Source organism: Squalius cephalus (assembly GCF_949319135.1).
Source record: "Squalius cephalus genome assembly, chromosome: 6".
Lineage (NCBI taxonomy): Eukaryota > Metazoa > Chordata > Actinopteri > Cypriniformes > Leuciscidae > Squalius > Squalius cephalus.
Window position 1 is genome coordinate 33,960,169 of NC_137127.1, and position 16,421 is coordinate 33,976,589.

Consider the following 16,421-nt stretch of genomic DNA (forward strand, 5'->3'; position numbering starts at 1 on the left):
ATCTCAAATATGTTGTTTGTTTATACAGATAGCGCCTATTTAAAAAAATTAAGTTAAAAAAACCTGCATGGTTCACCTTTAAATATTTAAAAAAAAATTTTTTTTAATATTTAATACCATCCAATGACGAGTTCACATGATCAATGACACAAATTTGCTTATTTTATTAGACTTAACTGACTGATTTACAAGAGTAATAAAGCAAATGTTGGGAAAGTGATACCATTGTTCCCTTTGTGTGTATATCTAACTTTTAAATTCATCCGTTTCCTTCCATCTTTCCTTTAAGAAAAGAGTTCAAAGAGACACTGAGTTCAAAATACCCACCTAATATGGTCAAATGAGAGAAAATAACCTTGATAATTTACTTTTATTTTATCTTCTTCTTCCTCTTTAATATCCAAAGGTGTTCTCCCAGCAGCAGTGTTGAGCAGCATTGTCATCGTTATCACTTTGAGTATCAAAGAGCACTGCTTTGAGTATTTTTTTTACATTATACCAAAATGTATAGGCCATAATGAGGTCTTAGACCTACTTAAAAATCTTAAAGCACTGTTTACAAGGTTACATGTGTCAAAAACAACTAAAACAATAACTTCTTTGTGCATTTTAGCAGTGCAGGTAAAAATCTGAACCAGCCCGACTGGGCCTGTAGAAAAAAATCTTTGCATTGAGCCTTGATATATTAAAGGCACCACTAAATGTGACATTTATTACAATGAGTTTATGTGAAGATTGTTTTAAATTCACTTAAATTAAAAGTTGTTATATTTTAGAACTTTATGCCTATTATGTTCAAATTGATAGCGTTCAATTATACTGTAATTGTTGATTAATGGCTAAAATTGAGAAAAAAAATATTTAAAAGAGAAATCAGTATCAGTATTGGTATCGGTTATATTGGACTTCATTCATAGTGCTTAGTAAAAAATATTCCATTAAACAAATATTTAAAAAATACTGTCTTTATGTTGTTTCTACATTATATTGGAGCTTCAATCCATGTGAACGTATTACAATATAAAAATATATTAAAAACTTTAATGTTAGGTGCGATCAATCATGATTATCAGAAAAATGTGTGATTAATAAGTACATTTTTTTAATCGATTGTCAGCATTATATATTATATTATATTGATCTTACCCTTCTCTAAAATGTTACCTTTTTCTCTGAGGATAAAAAAAACTGAATACTGATTTTGGGTGAACTATTACTTTAATGCCATTGTAGAATACTTCTTGATATTTATCAAAAAATAAAAATAAAAGATGTCCTTGTTACAGTGTATTATACATATAAGTACAGAGTAATATTTATTAACTACATGTACTTACTATTAGAGTTAGGGTTAGGATAAGGGTTTGGTTTAGGGTTTAATTATGCTATTACTACATGTAACATAAATAACAAATCCTACAAAACATTTGATCTGAATAACATTTGATCATTTTATTTTATCAAGATAAAATATGTTTTTCCTTTCTTGCTAATTTGGAGCAGAAATGAGGGCAGCAGGGCCCTGACCAAGACTCTGTCCAGCAACACTGCTTTCGAGTGGCTTAAAGCAGAGTTCTTCCACAGGGATCCCAAATGCCCGTAGCTTTGCTTCAGAAGTCTTCAGCAAGTCATTATAGGCCTGTGGACAGAAACAGACAACTACACTTAAAAAAACTACAGATATTTTTAAACTAGGTAGTTTGTCTTTGTCACAATCAATCAACATCTAGTCAGATTTCAGTGAATAAACTTTCATTTCAACATCCATTCTCGTAGACAAATTAGGTTCCCATCTTGTTAATTTTCTCACACACACACACACACACACCCCAGAAAATGGAAGTGTCAAAAATTGTCAAACTGTTTAATTTTCTGTCATTGACATAGCATGCATTGGACAGGAACATTTGAGGCAGCATATAGGGTCTAAAGGCCCGTTCACACCAATAACGATAACTATAAAAGATAACTACTGTATATCATCAACCACACCAGTGCACAATATCGTTGTTTATTCTATGCACGTGCTGCAGTTTTGTCGTCTGCCACTTTAAATGCTCAAGTTCTTTAAAGCAGGATGGATTCTGATTGGCTGTCAACGTTTTTATCATTCATCAGCTGGAAAAAAACATTCCGAAAGTGATTCCAACGATATTATTTGCCTGTGCCGATATCGTTATAGTTGTGGTGTGAACTCTGCTAATCTTTTATATTTTATATAACCTTGGTTCCCTGAGATGAAGGAACGAGACATTGCGTGAGAGGTGATGCTATTGCGAAAAATCTGATTGGAATAACGCCCTAGCAATGCAATGGCAAATGGCCTTCAAGTGCTCAAATTAAGGGCAGGATCTATATAAGGCAGTGCTGAACGACATTTCCTCAGAATCTGTCAACTAAAAAAGCAACTCACGAAAAAAACATGAGCATGAGTAACACGGCATGTTAGCAGTGTCTCATTCCCTAAACTCAGGGAACCCGAGGTTATGTCAGTGACCGGAGATGTTCCCCCTTAACGATGAAAAAATAGAATAAAATAGCTCAATACGAGAGGCAAAGCAAATGCAAAGACATGGGAAATAAAACATCATCATGTTTTAAGAAAAAGAGTGGCTTGATTAAGTGGTGAAAGTAATGGATGACGGGCACAGCACAGTAACAAAACTCAGAGACATTTACTGTACAATTTCACATCCACCAAAGGTGTAGCATGCAAACTCAAAATACCTCAACTATAAAAGAATTCAAAGTTTGCATGTTTCTTGAAAATAAATCCTGTAGAATTCAACCAATCAGATGACAATCTTGAAACTCCCAAAGTGTTTCCCATTTTGTTTGCCTTATGCACCAGACAATCAGCCAACGGTCCATATGGGCATGATGTCTGAGGCTGACATTATGCTGTCACTGTGTAAGTGATCGGCATACTGTGACATGCATTTCAATTTGCAGCTGTAAAATGGGGCTTCGTTTTTTCGAGCAGGTGAATGGGCACTAGGCGTTGTATACAAGGCCATCGACAGAAAATTCAACATTTGACATCTGGGAACGGCAGGGATATCAGTAGATAATCATCACAAATACTTACCACTTGCTCAATATCTGTAAATCCATTTTTATGAATGAATGACTCTCTCTACCCGTTGCTCTGGTCTTCGTCAACAGCCGCTTGCACCACCTGCTGGAGAGGTCGACTAACAGCTATGGAGATTATCAATCGGCAATCTACTGATATTCCTGCCGTTCACGGATGTCAAATGTTGAATTTTCTGTCGAATTTGAACCATTGAATTTGTGGAAGTGAATTTGTAAAGCGAAATAAAATGGCACAAAAATTGCCTGTCGAATATTATAGGTTGTATTTTTAAACAGAATGAATATTTTGGAAGTGAAATCTGAAAGTTGAATATGGATCATTGAATTTTTTATAATGAAAATGTGTGTGAAATGTTTTGAATTGAAATATTCACAGCTTAAATATACAACCATGTTGAATTTCAGCCCATAAAAATGCAAGCCCTAAAAATACAATGCATTAAAATGTAAACAGGGTTAATGCAATGCATTTTTTTTTCAAATAGTGCAATTCAACAAGCTTTTTTGTTTCAAAAACATTTGTCATTATTTTACTTCTATACTTTTGCCCTCTGCTCTGCAGCAAGGGAGAAAAGACTCTGCCATTGAGACTATTGCATTTCTTCACTTGAAAGGCTTAGTCATGGAAAAAAAAATTGACTTCATTGCCCAACATGCAGGGGAACATAAGACAAGCTGAAATAGACGCATGGATTTTACAAGGCTGTTTAATGTAAGCAACAGTACAGTCCCAAATGGAAGCAGCGACACAACAGGTGCTTTATCATGAAAAGTCTATGAACGGCGGCAATGCCAGCTTATATAGCATATAGCCAGGGATGTGATTGTGCGAGTGAAAAAAAAGCAGGACATTTTTTTTAAGACTTTTTGTTTTTTTCTGATTCACAACTGAATCAGCCATTTGCTACATGAACTACCAGGAACTGTGAAGAGTGACACATGGAAACATATTTAACAGTTATAATTTATTTCTAGTAATACAAAACAGGACATCTTAACATCTTTGGGGAAAATGTAATCCGTCTCTTGCGCGGATTATTGTGCTTTTAATACTTATTTTTATTATCATTAGACAGCGTTTTAATCTTAAATCTTTAAATTACATACAAAAGTGTAACCTTTATAGGTTCAAACCAAAGAATAAAACGCTGACTGCATAAAATGCTGACTGACTGTGATCTAATTAAATAGGTTGTAAATGAGCTCCATCACTGCATGTGCTGCATTTAAACCTGCATTTTTGACTACTGACATACATTTTGTTCTTGCATTGGTTACATTTGTAGCAATTTTGCACTTTGACAGTCAGTTTGAGATATAGGCTATATTTGAGTATTGTGTGTGTCTTTAGATAGTTTACAAAATAAAATAGGCTACTCTTTGAAATCATAATTGTATTTCATTACATTGTTTTAAACCCCAAATCTTTTACTATGACATTCTTCATTAACAGTTATTCAGTTATTTGTAATACACAATGCCATTGTAAAAAAAGAAAGAAAGTAATTTAAATGTAGCTAGCTACTTTTTGATAGTAACCTCTAGTGTGGCTAACTACTTTTTCAGAAGTATGAGTAGCTTGTCAAGCTAGAGGTTCAGAGTAGCTTCCCCAACGCTGCCAAGGAACTCTAAAAAGTGTTTTTTGACATGATTTCTTTATCTTTAGCATTCAACAGTAACCATGTATGTTATTAATATATTTGTATATGCAAATGCTTCATTTATGCAAATTAGTAAAGTTTGATTTAAAGTGCCCCTATTAAGAATTTTTGAAAATGACCTTTCAAGTAATAATAATAATAATAATAATAATAATTTGTTACATTTATATAGCGCTTTTCTTGGTACTCAAAGCGCTTTACATAGAAGGGGGGAATCTCCTCAACCACCACCAATGTGCAGCATCCACCTGGATGATGTGACAGCAGCCATATTGCGCCAGAACGCCCACCACACACGTCAAGTCAAATCACCTTTATTTATTTAGCGCTTTTTGCAATACAGATTGTATTAAAGCAGCTTCACAGTGATTCAGGGTATATACAGAAATTCTTAAGTTGAATTTAATACCTTTTAATACCTTTTTTAATACCTTCACAATATTTTTTAATACCAGGACGACAAGATACAACTGTAGCAGTATAAAGTAATGAAATATCTTTCCAAAAATAATAAAACATTTCATCACAATTTAATGAGGTGATTATAACTTAACTTCAACCCTGGACTCAAAAACCAACACAGAGACAGATAGAGATTGGTGGCCGATCCTTTCTTGCCCCCTTTTTATTTATTTTTTTTAAGCTGTGATTTTACCACTTGATTTCATAGCTTTGTAAGATAAAATCCTTCTTTGCTAGACCTAATAATTATTTTGGTCTATAATCATATCAATATCAAAAAGTAGAATAAAAAAGTATAGCATTAAAAAGTTTATTTTAACTAATAGTCTAATTTTCTACCATAAACTGTACAATTGAATAAAATTAGCTGCCAGATAAAAAAAATAGCTATTAGATAACTTGCTTTGCACTTTTTTTTTCTGGTTTCACCTCACTCCAGTCTAAACTAAATGATTTTTTTTGGGTAATGTTTCTACACATTATGATATAAATAACCTGAAAATACTATGTAGTTTACATACATGAATTGTTTGTTCATGTTAACTAATGTTAACAAATACAACTTTTGATTTCAATAATGTAGGCTACTAAATGGTGAAATTAGCATTAAGAAAGATTAATTAATGCTGTAGAAGTGCAGTTTATTAATAGTTAATGTTAATTAATGTAGTTGACTAGAGTTTAATAAATGGAACCTTAGTGTAAAATGTTACCGATCTGTTGCACACCGATTCAGACGTCTCGTGAGTTCAGTGTCGGACAGATCCGTTAACCATGCATTAAAGTGAATAGGTTCAGAGGAGTCATTAATTATACAGTGTGTCATTAGCGGACGTCTACGTGTTGTGCGATTATCCCGGCAGTTTAGGACATCGCTCAAAATTTGTGTCAAACACAGAAAACATTTCATCACTGGATAGATTTTTTTGTTTATTGAAAATGTGGTTTATGTCAGCTGAATGTGCGGAACGGTTTTCAGAGTAGATAAGGCAATGTATTTTAGCACAATCCACACCCAGCGGTAATTCAATGAAATAAATATCCGAATGCGCCACGTGAAACTTCGGTCTTCCGCCCTTTTACCATCATGTCAATAGATTTTGATTAATGAGCGAGGGAGAGAGAGCAAGAGTGGAGAGAGTGCGCGCGCGACCGGGGCTGTCTCTCTCTCTGCTCGTTCTTTCAATTAACATGCACCCTGTCACGAGCGCAGCAGACAGTCATCTACATTTAAGCTACTCACCGATCAAATAAGGCTTTGGCGGGACAAAAATGCGCTTTGGCGGCCGCCAAAAAATAATCAATGCAGTAAAAACCCCGATGTCTCTTAAATGACTGAAATAGAAGCGAACTCGCGAACAGGTTTGGCAGCAAGCCAGCCGGGTACCCCCAGCCGCGCGCGCGAACGAAAACCAGGTCACATGATATCGCTCAGGTTCTACTCGCAACATATAAATAAATCCACGCGAATTTTACAAGAAAGGCCTGCACTTAACACAGATTGAAACTCATAGACCTAGTTGGATGGGGGTTCGAAAATTTAATACCTCCACAGATGACGTTTATTACTTTTTAATGGCCTTAATTTTGGCTAATTTCATTTACTACCTTTTAATACTTTTTACAACCCCGCGGACACCCTGTGATAACAAGAAAATAATAAAACAAAGTTAGTTTCTAGAAGAAAATTGTGTCATCGTCCACCTTAAGTTAGGCAGATCATTAATATTGTTGAATATTAAATGTCCCCAACTAAGTAAGCCAAAAGCCAAGGCAACAGTGGCAAGGAACCAAAACTCCATCAGGTGACAGAATGGAGAAAAAAACCTTGGGAGAAACCAGGCTCAGTCGGGGCCAGATCTCCTCTGGCCAACTAGCGATCACTGTAAATTGGTGGAGAGGAGACAGAGTGATGAAGCCAATGAGTATATATATATATATATATATATATATATATATATATATATATATATATATATATATATATATGGGGATGATTAGGAATGTAGTGTGTAACATAGCTCTAAGTGAAGGAAAACATCCTGCAAAGTTTTAAATCTGAAAGTGCACCGTATATAAAGTTATTGTCTTTCAAAAGTAAGAGTCGACTCAGAGTCAATTAAATGAATCATTTTTCAAATGAGTCATAAGCCGTTTAGTTGTGACGTCAAGATGAAACATTAGCATATTGCCCGCCCACTTATTGCGCGCACAGACACCAGGGAAAACTTGAACCTCCTCAGACACTGCAGCTGATTCATGTGGATACTGGATAGCATCATGTCGAAAAGATGCTGTACTCTACAATGTGACGGTAAAGCCAGTTTTCACTGCCCAAGGACGAGCATGTGAAGAATCAGTCGTTAAAATTCATCTTTACCACAGCAGTATAATCCTAAACTTTTCCCGTGTTCCCTTTATTTTACTGACGACTGCTTCTCAAATCAGGATTCACAAACCGCTTGCTCTTGAAAGATGGTGTTCAAAATACTTAGTTTTGAGTTTTATATTGTGTTGGTCTCCTGCTAACTGGTTAACTCACATTATTACTGTCTTACTGAATTACTTATGTTAATCAGTTGTGGTCCACTGTTACCTAAAACTGTGTCTATTAATGCAGATTGTCTGTCGTTCTCACTACTTTGAGGAAAGATTAAGCATGGATCAAGATTTGTTTTACCAATTTTTTTGTTACATCAGTCATTCACGCTAGAGCTCGGCTAATGTATGCACTGTTATTGATACATTTTCCACATGTTCACAGCAATAAATAAAAAAAATACTCTGTAAATAAATAAGTACAAGTAAAATAATCGGTTTGTTGATGGACATGCACTTGTTAATGCTGATGGTGAGGAATTACAGTAGAAACATCTCATAATGTACCTCAAACTGAGTAAGTGTATCACTGAGAAACGTCCTGCTAGAGTCGTCCTTGCGATGGAGGTTCGGGTTGAATAACTAGTTCTTCCAATGTTTCATTATCGCACTCGCGGTCTGATTGATATCGGAAAATCGATATAATTGTTCGTTACTGTCTTTAGTTTACGGTGTAGGAAGCCTCAGGACAAGCAGAGCTGACATTGTTATGGTAATGGGCATTTTTGTTTTTGACGCGCGCTGTACACGGTAAACCAATCACAACAGACTGAGCTGCCTGGCCAATCAGAGCAGAGTAGCTCGAGGAAAGGAGGGATTTAGAGAGATTGATTCATCTGACGAGTTGTTTGAGAATCATTGAAAATGTGGTGATTTGCAAATGTTTATTATGAGAAAATGAAACAGTTGTAAACCTGTTGTAGGAGACTCCAAAACAACATTAGGAACACTGCTCCTGTCTGTCTTGCTGCTGCTGCTGTTGAATTGGTTTGCGTCTGTAAGCTTTGTATATCTTTCGGTTTTGAATCTTTACTATCATTCCTTGTTGTTTATACTGCTAAATATAGTTTACTCAACATCACACATTAACCTGACATTGCAAGCTTCAATCTAAATCGTTATTGCTAGCACAACACGCTAGTAATTCGCTAGCCTGACAGCGTGCGCTCCATGCGCTCTTTATTTATTTAACTGTGGTGAGTAGGATCAGTCAACAAACACATGAGTCATGTCATCTTCTCCTCTTATTGTCACTTGCACTTAATGTATAGCATAGCCTTCTCTGTCAGCACAGAATTTACATGTGATAAATGCAGGGAGATGCAGGGAGACTAGAGACAAGCATCCAAACTTTAATCGAGGTTAATTGTAAGAGTGCAAGGGCTTTAGATACTGCTTTGGATGTGACTAGCTTAGTGAACTCTGTACATTGTTCGGTTCCGGCTGTAGTAGAGCCCGTGCAGCAGGGCAATTGGGTGACGGTGAGACGCTGTAGTTGCGGGACAAAACACTGCTCTTCCGTTCCAATTACCATAACAAATAGATTCTCCCCACTCAGTGAAACACCCAGTGTGAATCCTGTTGAATGTGCCCTAGTTCAGTGGTTCCCAAAGTGGGTGCCGCGGCACCCTGGGGTGCCGTGACAACTGGCTAGGGGTGCTGCAGAATCTCAGCTTTATTTTCCCATTTAAACAGCCTAAAATAACTATCGTACCATATAATAACCTTTTACAGCCAAGGTTATAATCGTTAACGAAAACGAACGAAAAAACGAAAACTAGGTGGGAAAAAACGCTATTTAAAACACGCAGCGTATTCGTTCAGCTGCATTTCCTTTCCCTGCTCTCTCTCCGTCTCTCTGTCACTCATGTGTCTCTCACATGCGCGCGCGCACACACACACACACATACACAGCCCCTCCCCTCCGTGCACACCGCGTCTCCATGAGAACGAGTGTTCGTTCGACGTTGAAAGCAAGTTCGCGGAAGGTTGGTATCTCTATCTCGTGAACACCTTTACACAATCACACATTAAAAAGTGAATTCTGAATATAATTTTGTCAGTGTGTTATTGTCGACCCGAGAAGCGATTGCGCCTTCTTTAGAAAGTTAACTAGTCGCAAGTTTGAGGAAAAATGCACTTTTTGGTTGTGGTTGTCGATGTCAAAACACTATATAAGCTGTGATTCAAATATTAAATAATGTTATGTCATTATGTCTTTTTGAATCTTGCCCCTGACAAATAACCCAAATTACAAAAAAAAAGACTAAAACTAACACTAAAACTAATAAAAACTAAACGAAAACTAAGCATTTTCAAAAAATAAAAACTAAACTAAACTAGCAAACCCACTTTAAAAACTAATTAAAACTAAACTGAATTTGAAAACAAAAAGTCAAAACAAAATAAAAATAAAAACTAATGAAAAATGCAAAACTATAACCCTGTTTACAGCATATTTTAAAATCATATCAAAACACCAACATATGCAAAAATATTTGGAGTTGTTTATTATTATTTAAAGAGTTAAGTATCTTTAAATCTTTTTTGTTCCAATGATTCTCACATACAGTAGCCTAATTGGTTAAAATCAGTCTGTTGACGTGTGTCCAGTTATTAATGGACTGATGATTCATCTGAAGGGGTTGTTTCGCCTCATATTATGTCTGTTGTGATGCATTCATAATAAATTCATGCTGCTGTTTATGCTTCATTTGTTGTTTGCTCATCTGGATATAATTGTATATATGTATGTACATATGTTTGTTTAGTTTAATTGGGTTAGGGTGCCGTGGAAAAAAAAACACTACAAAGGGGTGCCATGCTTTCAAAAAGTTTGGGAACCACTGCCCTAGTTATTGGCGATTCTATTACACAGAACATGAAAATAAAGCCACCAGCCACCATAGTCACATGTTTGCCGGGAGCCAGAGCGCCTGACATCAAAGCAAATTTAAAAGTGATGGCTAATGCTAAATTCTCTAAGATTATTATTCACGTCGGCACTAATAATGTTCAACTCCGCCAGTTGGAGATCACTAAAATGAACGTTAAAGAGGTGTGTGAACTCGCGAGTACGATGTCAGGCACTGTAATTTGCTCTGGCCCCCTTTCTGTTCGCAGGAGTGATGAGATACTTAGTAGATTGTCCTCACTCAATGACTGGCTGTCTAAGTTGTGTCCGCGAAATAATATAGATTTCATAGACAATTGGAAAAGTTTTTGGGGCAGACCTGACCTGCTGAAAAGAGATGGTATTCATCCCTCCTGGGATGGTACTGCTCTTCTCTCTAGTAATATGGCACATAGTCTTAGAGCTCAAACATGAATTGGGGCTCAGGTCAGGAAGCAGACAGACTGGCTAAACTGATAGTCTGCTAGCTGTCTCACGTCACCAAGGTCAGATAAATCCCATCACATAGAGCCTCTTTCACCTAGATATCATCATATAGAGACTGTGTCTGTTTCCCGAATTAGGAAATACAAAAAACTTCCAAACCCATCTAAGGGTAAAAATGTAATTGATGTTCAACAAATAAAAAACAGATATAATACAAATAAGCAAACAATAAAGCTTGGGTTGCTGAATATTCGATCCCTTACTTCAAAAGCACTTACTGTTAATGATGTGATAACAGATTATAACCTAGATGTGCTGTGTTTGACAGAAACCTGGCTAAAACCAAACGATTACATCACTTTAAATGTGTCCACCCCCCAAGATTACGGTTATAAACATGAGCCTCGTCTGAAAGGCAAAGGGGGAGGTGTTTCTGTAATTTATAGTAATATTTTCAGAATTACTAAGAAGTCTAGTTTCAAATATAATTCTTTTGAAGTGTTGGTGCTTAATGTAACAATATATAGTGTAAATGATGAATCACGTTTGAGATTTGTGCTGGCTACTGTATACAGGCCACCAGGGCACCAGACAGACTTTATCAAAGAATTTACTGACTTTCTATCAGAGTTAGCACTGGCTGCAGATAAAGTCCTAATTGTTGGTGATTTTAATAAACATGTAGATAATGAAAAAGATGCATTGGGATTGGCATTTAAAGACATTCTTAACTCTAATAGAGTTAGACAACACGTGTCAGGACCCACTTATTGTAGTAATCATACTCTAGATCTAATATTATCACATGGAATCAATGTTGATGCTGTTGAAATTCTGCAGCAGAGCGATGACATCTCAGATCATTATCTAGTCACGTGTAAACTTCATTTAGCCAAGGCTGCAAAGCCGACTCCGTGTTTCAAATATGTTAGACCTATCACTTCTGCCACTAAAGATTGCTTTATTAATAATCTTCCTGGCCATTTCATCATCTCAGCATCCCAGATAGCTTAGAAGATCTCGATATTGCGACAGAAACTTTTAACTCTCTCTTTTCCAGCAGTTGCTCCTTTGCGCTTAAAGAAGATTAAAGAAAATAGTCCAACGCCGTGGTACAACGAGCACACGCAGGCTCTTAAGAGAGCAGCCAGAAAAACGGAGCGTAACTGGAAGAAAACAAAACTAGAGGTATTTCGCATTTCATGGAAAGAGAGCACAATTGCATACAGAGAGGCCTTAAAGGCTGCTAGATCTGCTTATTTTTCAACCCTATTAGAAGAAAATTAACAAAACTACAGTATCGCATCAGGGAGTGCATTGTAGTCTCCCTAAGGAAAAATTTGATTCATTTATTGCTATAGGAGAGGAAGAATTTTCTAAACTCGTTAAATCATCTAAATCGACAACATGTATGTTAGACCCTATACCGACTAAGCTATTGAAAGAGATACTTCCAGAGGTCATAGATCCTCTTCTTAAAATCATTAATTCATCTATGTCATTAGGAGACGTACCAAAAACTTTTAAGCTGGCTATGATTAAACCACTTCCGCAACTTGATCCTACAGAATTAGTCAATTACAGGCCGATCTCGAATCTACCTTTTCTGTCAAAGATACTAGAAAAGGCAGTATCTTCACAACTATGTTCCTTTTTAGAAAGAAATGATATCTGCGAGAATTTTCAATCAGTATTTAGACCGTACCATAGTACTGAGACAGCTCTCATCAGAGTCACAAATGATTTGCTCTTATCATCCGATCGTGGTTGTATCTCTCTATTAGTGTTACTCAATCTTAGTGCTGCATTTGACACTATCGACCACAACATTCTTTTAAATAGACTCGAAAATTATGTTGGCATTAGTGGAATTGCATTAGCATGGTTTAAATCATACTTATCTGACCATTATCAGTTTGTAACAGTTAATGAAGAGATGTCTAATCGATCAAAAGTTCAGTTTGGTGTACCACAAGGCTCAGTACTAGGACTGTTGCTGTTCACTCTGTACAAGCTACCCTTGGGAGATATCATTAGGAAGCATGGAATTAGTTTTTTACTGTTATGCTGATGATACGCAACTCTATATTTCTTCACACCCTGACGAAACTTACCAATTCACAAAATTAACGGAATGCATAGCTGATATAAAAAACTGGATGACTAGCAATTTCCTACTACTTAAAAAACCTACTTCTGAAAAAACAGAGATTCTAATTATTGGACAAAAAAACGTCCTCACGTAATAACCTAGAATACTGTCTAACACTTGATGGCTGCTCTGTCAAGTCCTTGTCGTCGGTTAGGAACCTGGGTGTGCTCTTTGATACCAATCTTTCATTTGAAAGTCACGTGCCTGAAAAATGCAGAACAATTAGTTCATGACATCAAGGCTAGATTATTGTAATGCTAATATGGGTGGTTGCCCTGCACGCTTAATAAACAAACCACAATTGGTCCAGGAAGTAGGACCATATTAGCCCGGTTCTGTCAACACTGCATTGGCTCCCTATTAAACAACATATACATTTTAAAATATTGCTGATTACTTACAAAGCACTAAATGATTTAGCTCCTCAGTAATTGAGCGAGCTCTTAACGCATTATAGTCCTTCACGTCTATTGCGATCTCAAAATACCGGCCAGTTGATAATACCTAGAATATCAAAATCGACTGCTGGTGGTAGATCCTTTTCCTATTTAGCACCAAAACTTTGGAACAATCTTCCTAACATTGTCCGGGAAGCAGACACAATCTGTCAGTTCAAATCTAGACTAAAAACACATCTCTTTGGCCTAGGCTAGTATAAACATAACACATTATAGACTTCTATAATTCAATGTTAGGCTGCATAGATTAGGTCAGCCGGAACCGGGAACACTTCTCCTAAATCCTGATGTACTTGTTACATCATAAGAAGGATGGCGTCTATGCTAATATTAGTCTGTCTGTTTATCTGAGGTTTACCGCAGTCCACCGAATACAGGCCTTATCCAGATCTGATGAAGAACCTGCTCCTGGACATGATCCAGATCTGATGAAGAACCTGCTCCTGGACATGATGAAAATGCAGTCCTGAAGTGTCAACCAGTCCCTCCCCTGTGAAGGCCTCCTTCCCTTCCCTTTACCTCAGTACAGATAAAATGTTGTCGGGATAATTCAGGTTCGCGTGGCTACGCAGATGCGACAAAAAAATTCTGGATTATACATTTTTAAGGCCAGACAAGTAGTTTATTAAGGGCTGATTTGTAAAGAAGGACTACACGACTGCGCAAATATATATTCAAACGCGCATACCTTTGGACTGAATACATAATGTGCATGTGTGCGACATCTGCGTTTCGCGGATTTGCGTTTTTGAGGTTTGCACAGAGATAACAGATAATTGTTTGCACCTTCGAACCTATTTCTGGGAGTGCGTTCTCGAGACACCAGGCACTGTTTTGTGCGGATGGGCGGCCGGAGCGTTTTATGGGTTTTCCTTTTAGAACGGTGTTGTGTTTGCTAAGTTAATAACTAATGATCTTCGCAACGGAAGTGAATCAATCAATCAAAACTAACTTTAGCTGGACAATAACTTTATCCGAGAGCTGTTTTAAAGCCTAAACAATCTGTTACAGTAATTTCCTATTATCACTGTAAAGCTGCTTTGAAACAATACATATTGTTAAAAGCGCTATATAAATAAAGGTGACTTGACTTGACTAGTTAACAACACAAGGGGCACTTTAAACCCTATACAGCACATTATACAGGAATAGTTTCTCACCTTGCAAACTCGTGCCACTTCATACTGTAAGTCTGTGATAGTATGGTTTTTGGACTCCAAAACTTCCTAAACAAAAATAAAAGTCACAACTGTAGAGACACATTAACAAACAGTTCTGTAACACTGATTTATTTATTTCTAAATCAGTAATATAGAACTGGAATTGTAGAGGTCCTTTGCATATGCTTATATATAACTATATACTAGGGCTGTCACCGACTAGAGATTTTTGTAGTTGACAAGTAGTCATCTAACTATACTTGGTAGGGGGGGGGGGGGATCAGGGCTGAGAAGAATATTAACATTACTAACATTGTTCTACATAATTGAGAAATACTAAATCATAATATTGAGCATTTAAAATATAAATCAAGCGCTCAAGTGCATAACACTTGCGTTGTACACCGGGAAAAATAATGATTATGAATGTGTCGGAAAAAAACAGCAAGGAAACTTACTGAACATTTTCATAATTAATTGGTAAACTAGTGTTTTCTGAGTCAGGGTCAGCTGCAAAGATGAAGTTGACGATGCTGACTCGCCATCTCCGCAGTACAGTGGACACGTCAATAGAGAGAAATGCAAGTTTCAAACGGATTAAAATTAAATAATCAGAGAACATTTGTTTTTGAATTTGAATTGGTTCATTTAAAAGTAGAAATTTCAACTTTATATCTCAAGCACATAGAATATGTTTGTGAGGCAAGTATATGCTTGTAAGAGGCTACATTTACACTAATGCGTTTTCATTTTTAAAACACATACATACTTTTGTTGTTTACACCTGCCATCCACACTATTCCGGAGTTTTCGACCCTCGAAAACTGAGACTTTTGCAAACACTGCAGACCCCGTTTAGTTTGAAAACTCCGGGGTTGCGTTTCAGTGTAGATGGATCAAAATGGAGACTTTTGAAAACAAAGATGTGGTTGCCCAAATTTACTTTGTGATTGGGTCTTCTGGCTCATTGCGTATCTTTCCCTTATTCGTCAAGCCCCTATCATATGACCATTACGCTACCGGAAAGACGACAATAACAGACCAGCCCAACGACTATGTAAACAATAACATGGATACGGTACTGCAAGTTTAGCTGACTTTGTGGTCCTTTTTAGCAGCTATTGTGCAGTTAAACTCTACATTTTATAATTCTGCAGCTGCCTACATGCGCAAGAGGCAAGCTATTATTAGAGCAATCGACAACAATCTGCAACTGTTTACAAATGTATGCGCATAGCCAGTGTGCATGAATGGTCATGTGACATGCGTTTTCGGTCGTGTAGTGTGAACTGAGATCTTTTCAGAAACGTAGTGGAAACGCCAGTATGGTGGAGGATTGTTTTAATTTTAAAACGCTGTGTTAAAACAAAAATGCACAAGTGTGGACATAGCCAGAGAACGAGTTTTGGTTCATTTTTATGACCTGCTTCAGAAAGAAGTTCACACAGAGACCAAGACAGCTAAAGCGCATCCTGTTTGTTTTCTTTATTTTACAAAAGCACAAGTTTTGTTGTTATTGTGAGTGTACACAAATAAAAGTAAAATGTATTACTCTTATCTGTATGACCAAATGTTTAAGTTATCTCTGCATGAACACTTGGATATGCATAAAATAATAGCCCATTAATCCAGGTTAACATTAGAGCTAATGTTGGTTAATGTTAGGCTACAACTTAAATGTTTCAGATGATAGGCCATATTTGAATAATAGGC

General features: G+C 36.6%; 1 protein-coding gene across 1 annotated transcript in view; it reads right to left on the reverse strand.

Moving 5' to 3' along the window:
- Positions 1-1,203: 1,203 nt before the first annotated feature.
- Positions 1,204-16,421, reverse strand: part of drc4 (dynein regulatory complex subunit 4) — a 47,172-nt gene continuing 31,954 nt past the window's right edge. Inside the window, exons 10-11 of the mRNA XM_079874230.1 lie at positions 14,709-14,774; positions 1,204-1,639 (exon numbers count right to left, since the gene is read on the reverse strand). Coding sequence (XP_079730356.1) covers positions 1,490-1,639; positions 14,709-14,774 — 216 coding nt within the window. The 3' untranslated portion in view covers positions 1,204-1,489. The remainder of the gene's footprint in view (positions 1,640-14,708; positions 14,775-16,421) is intronic.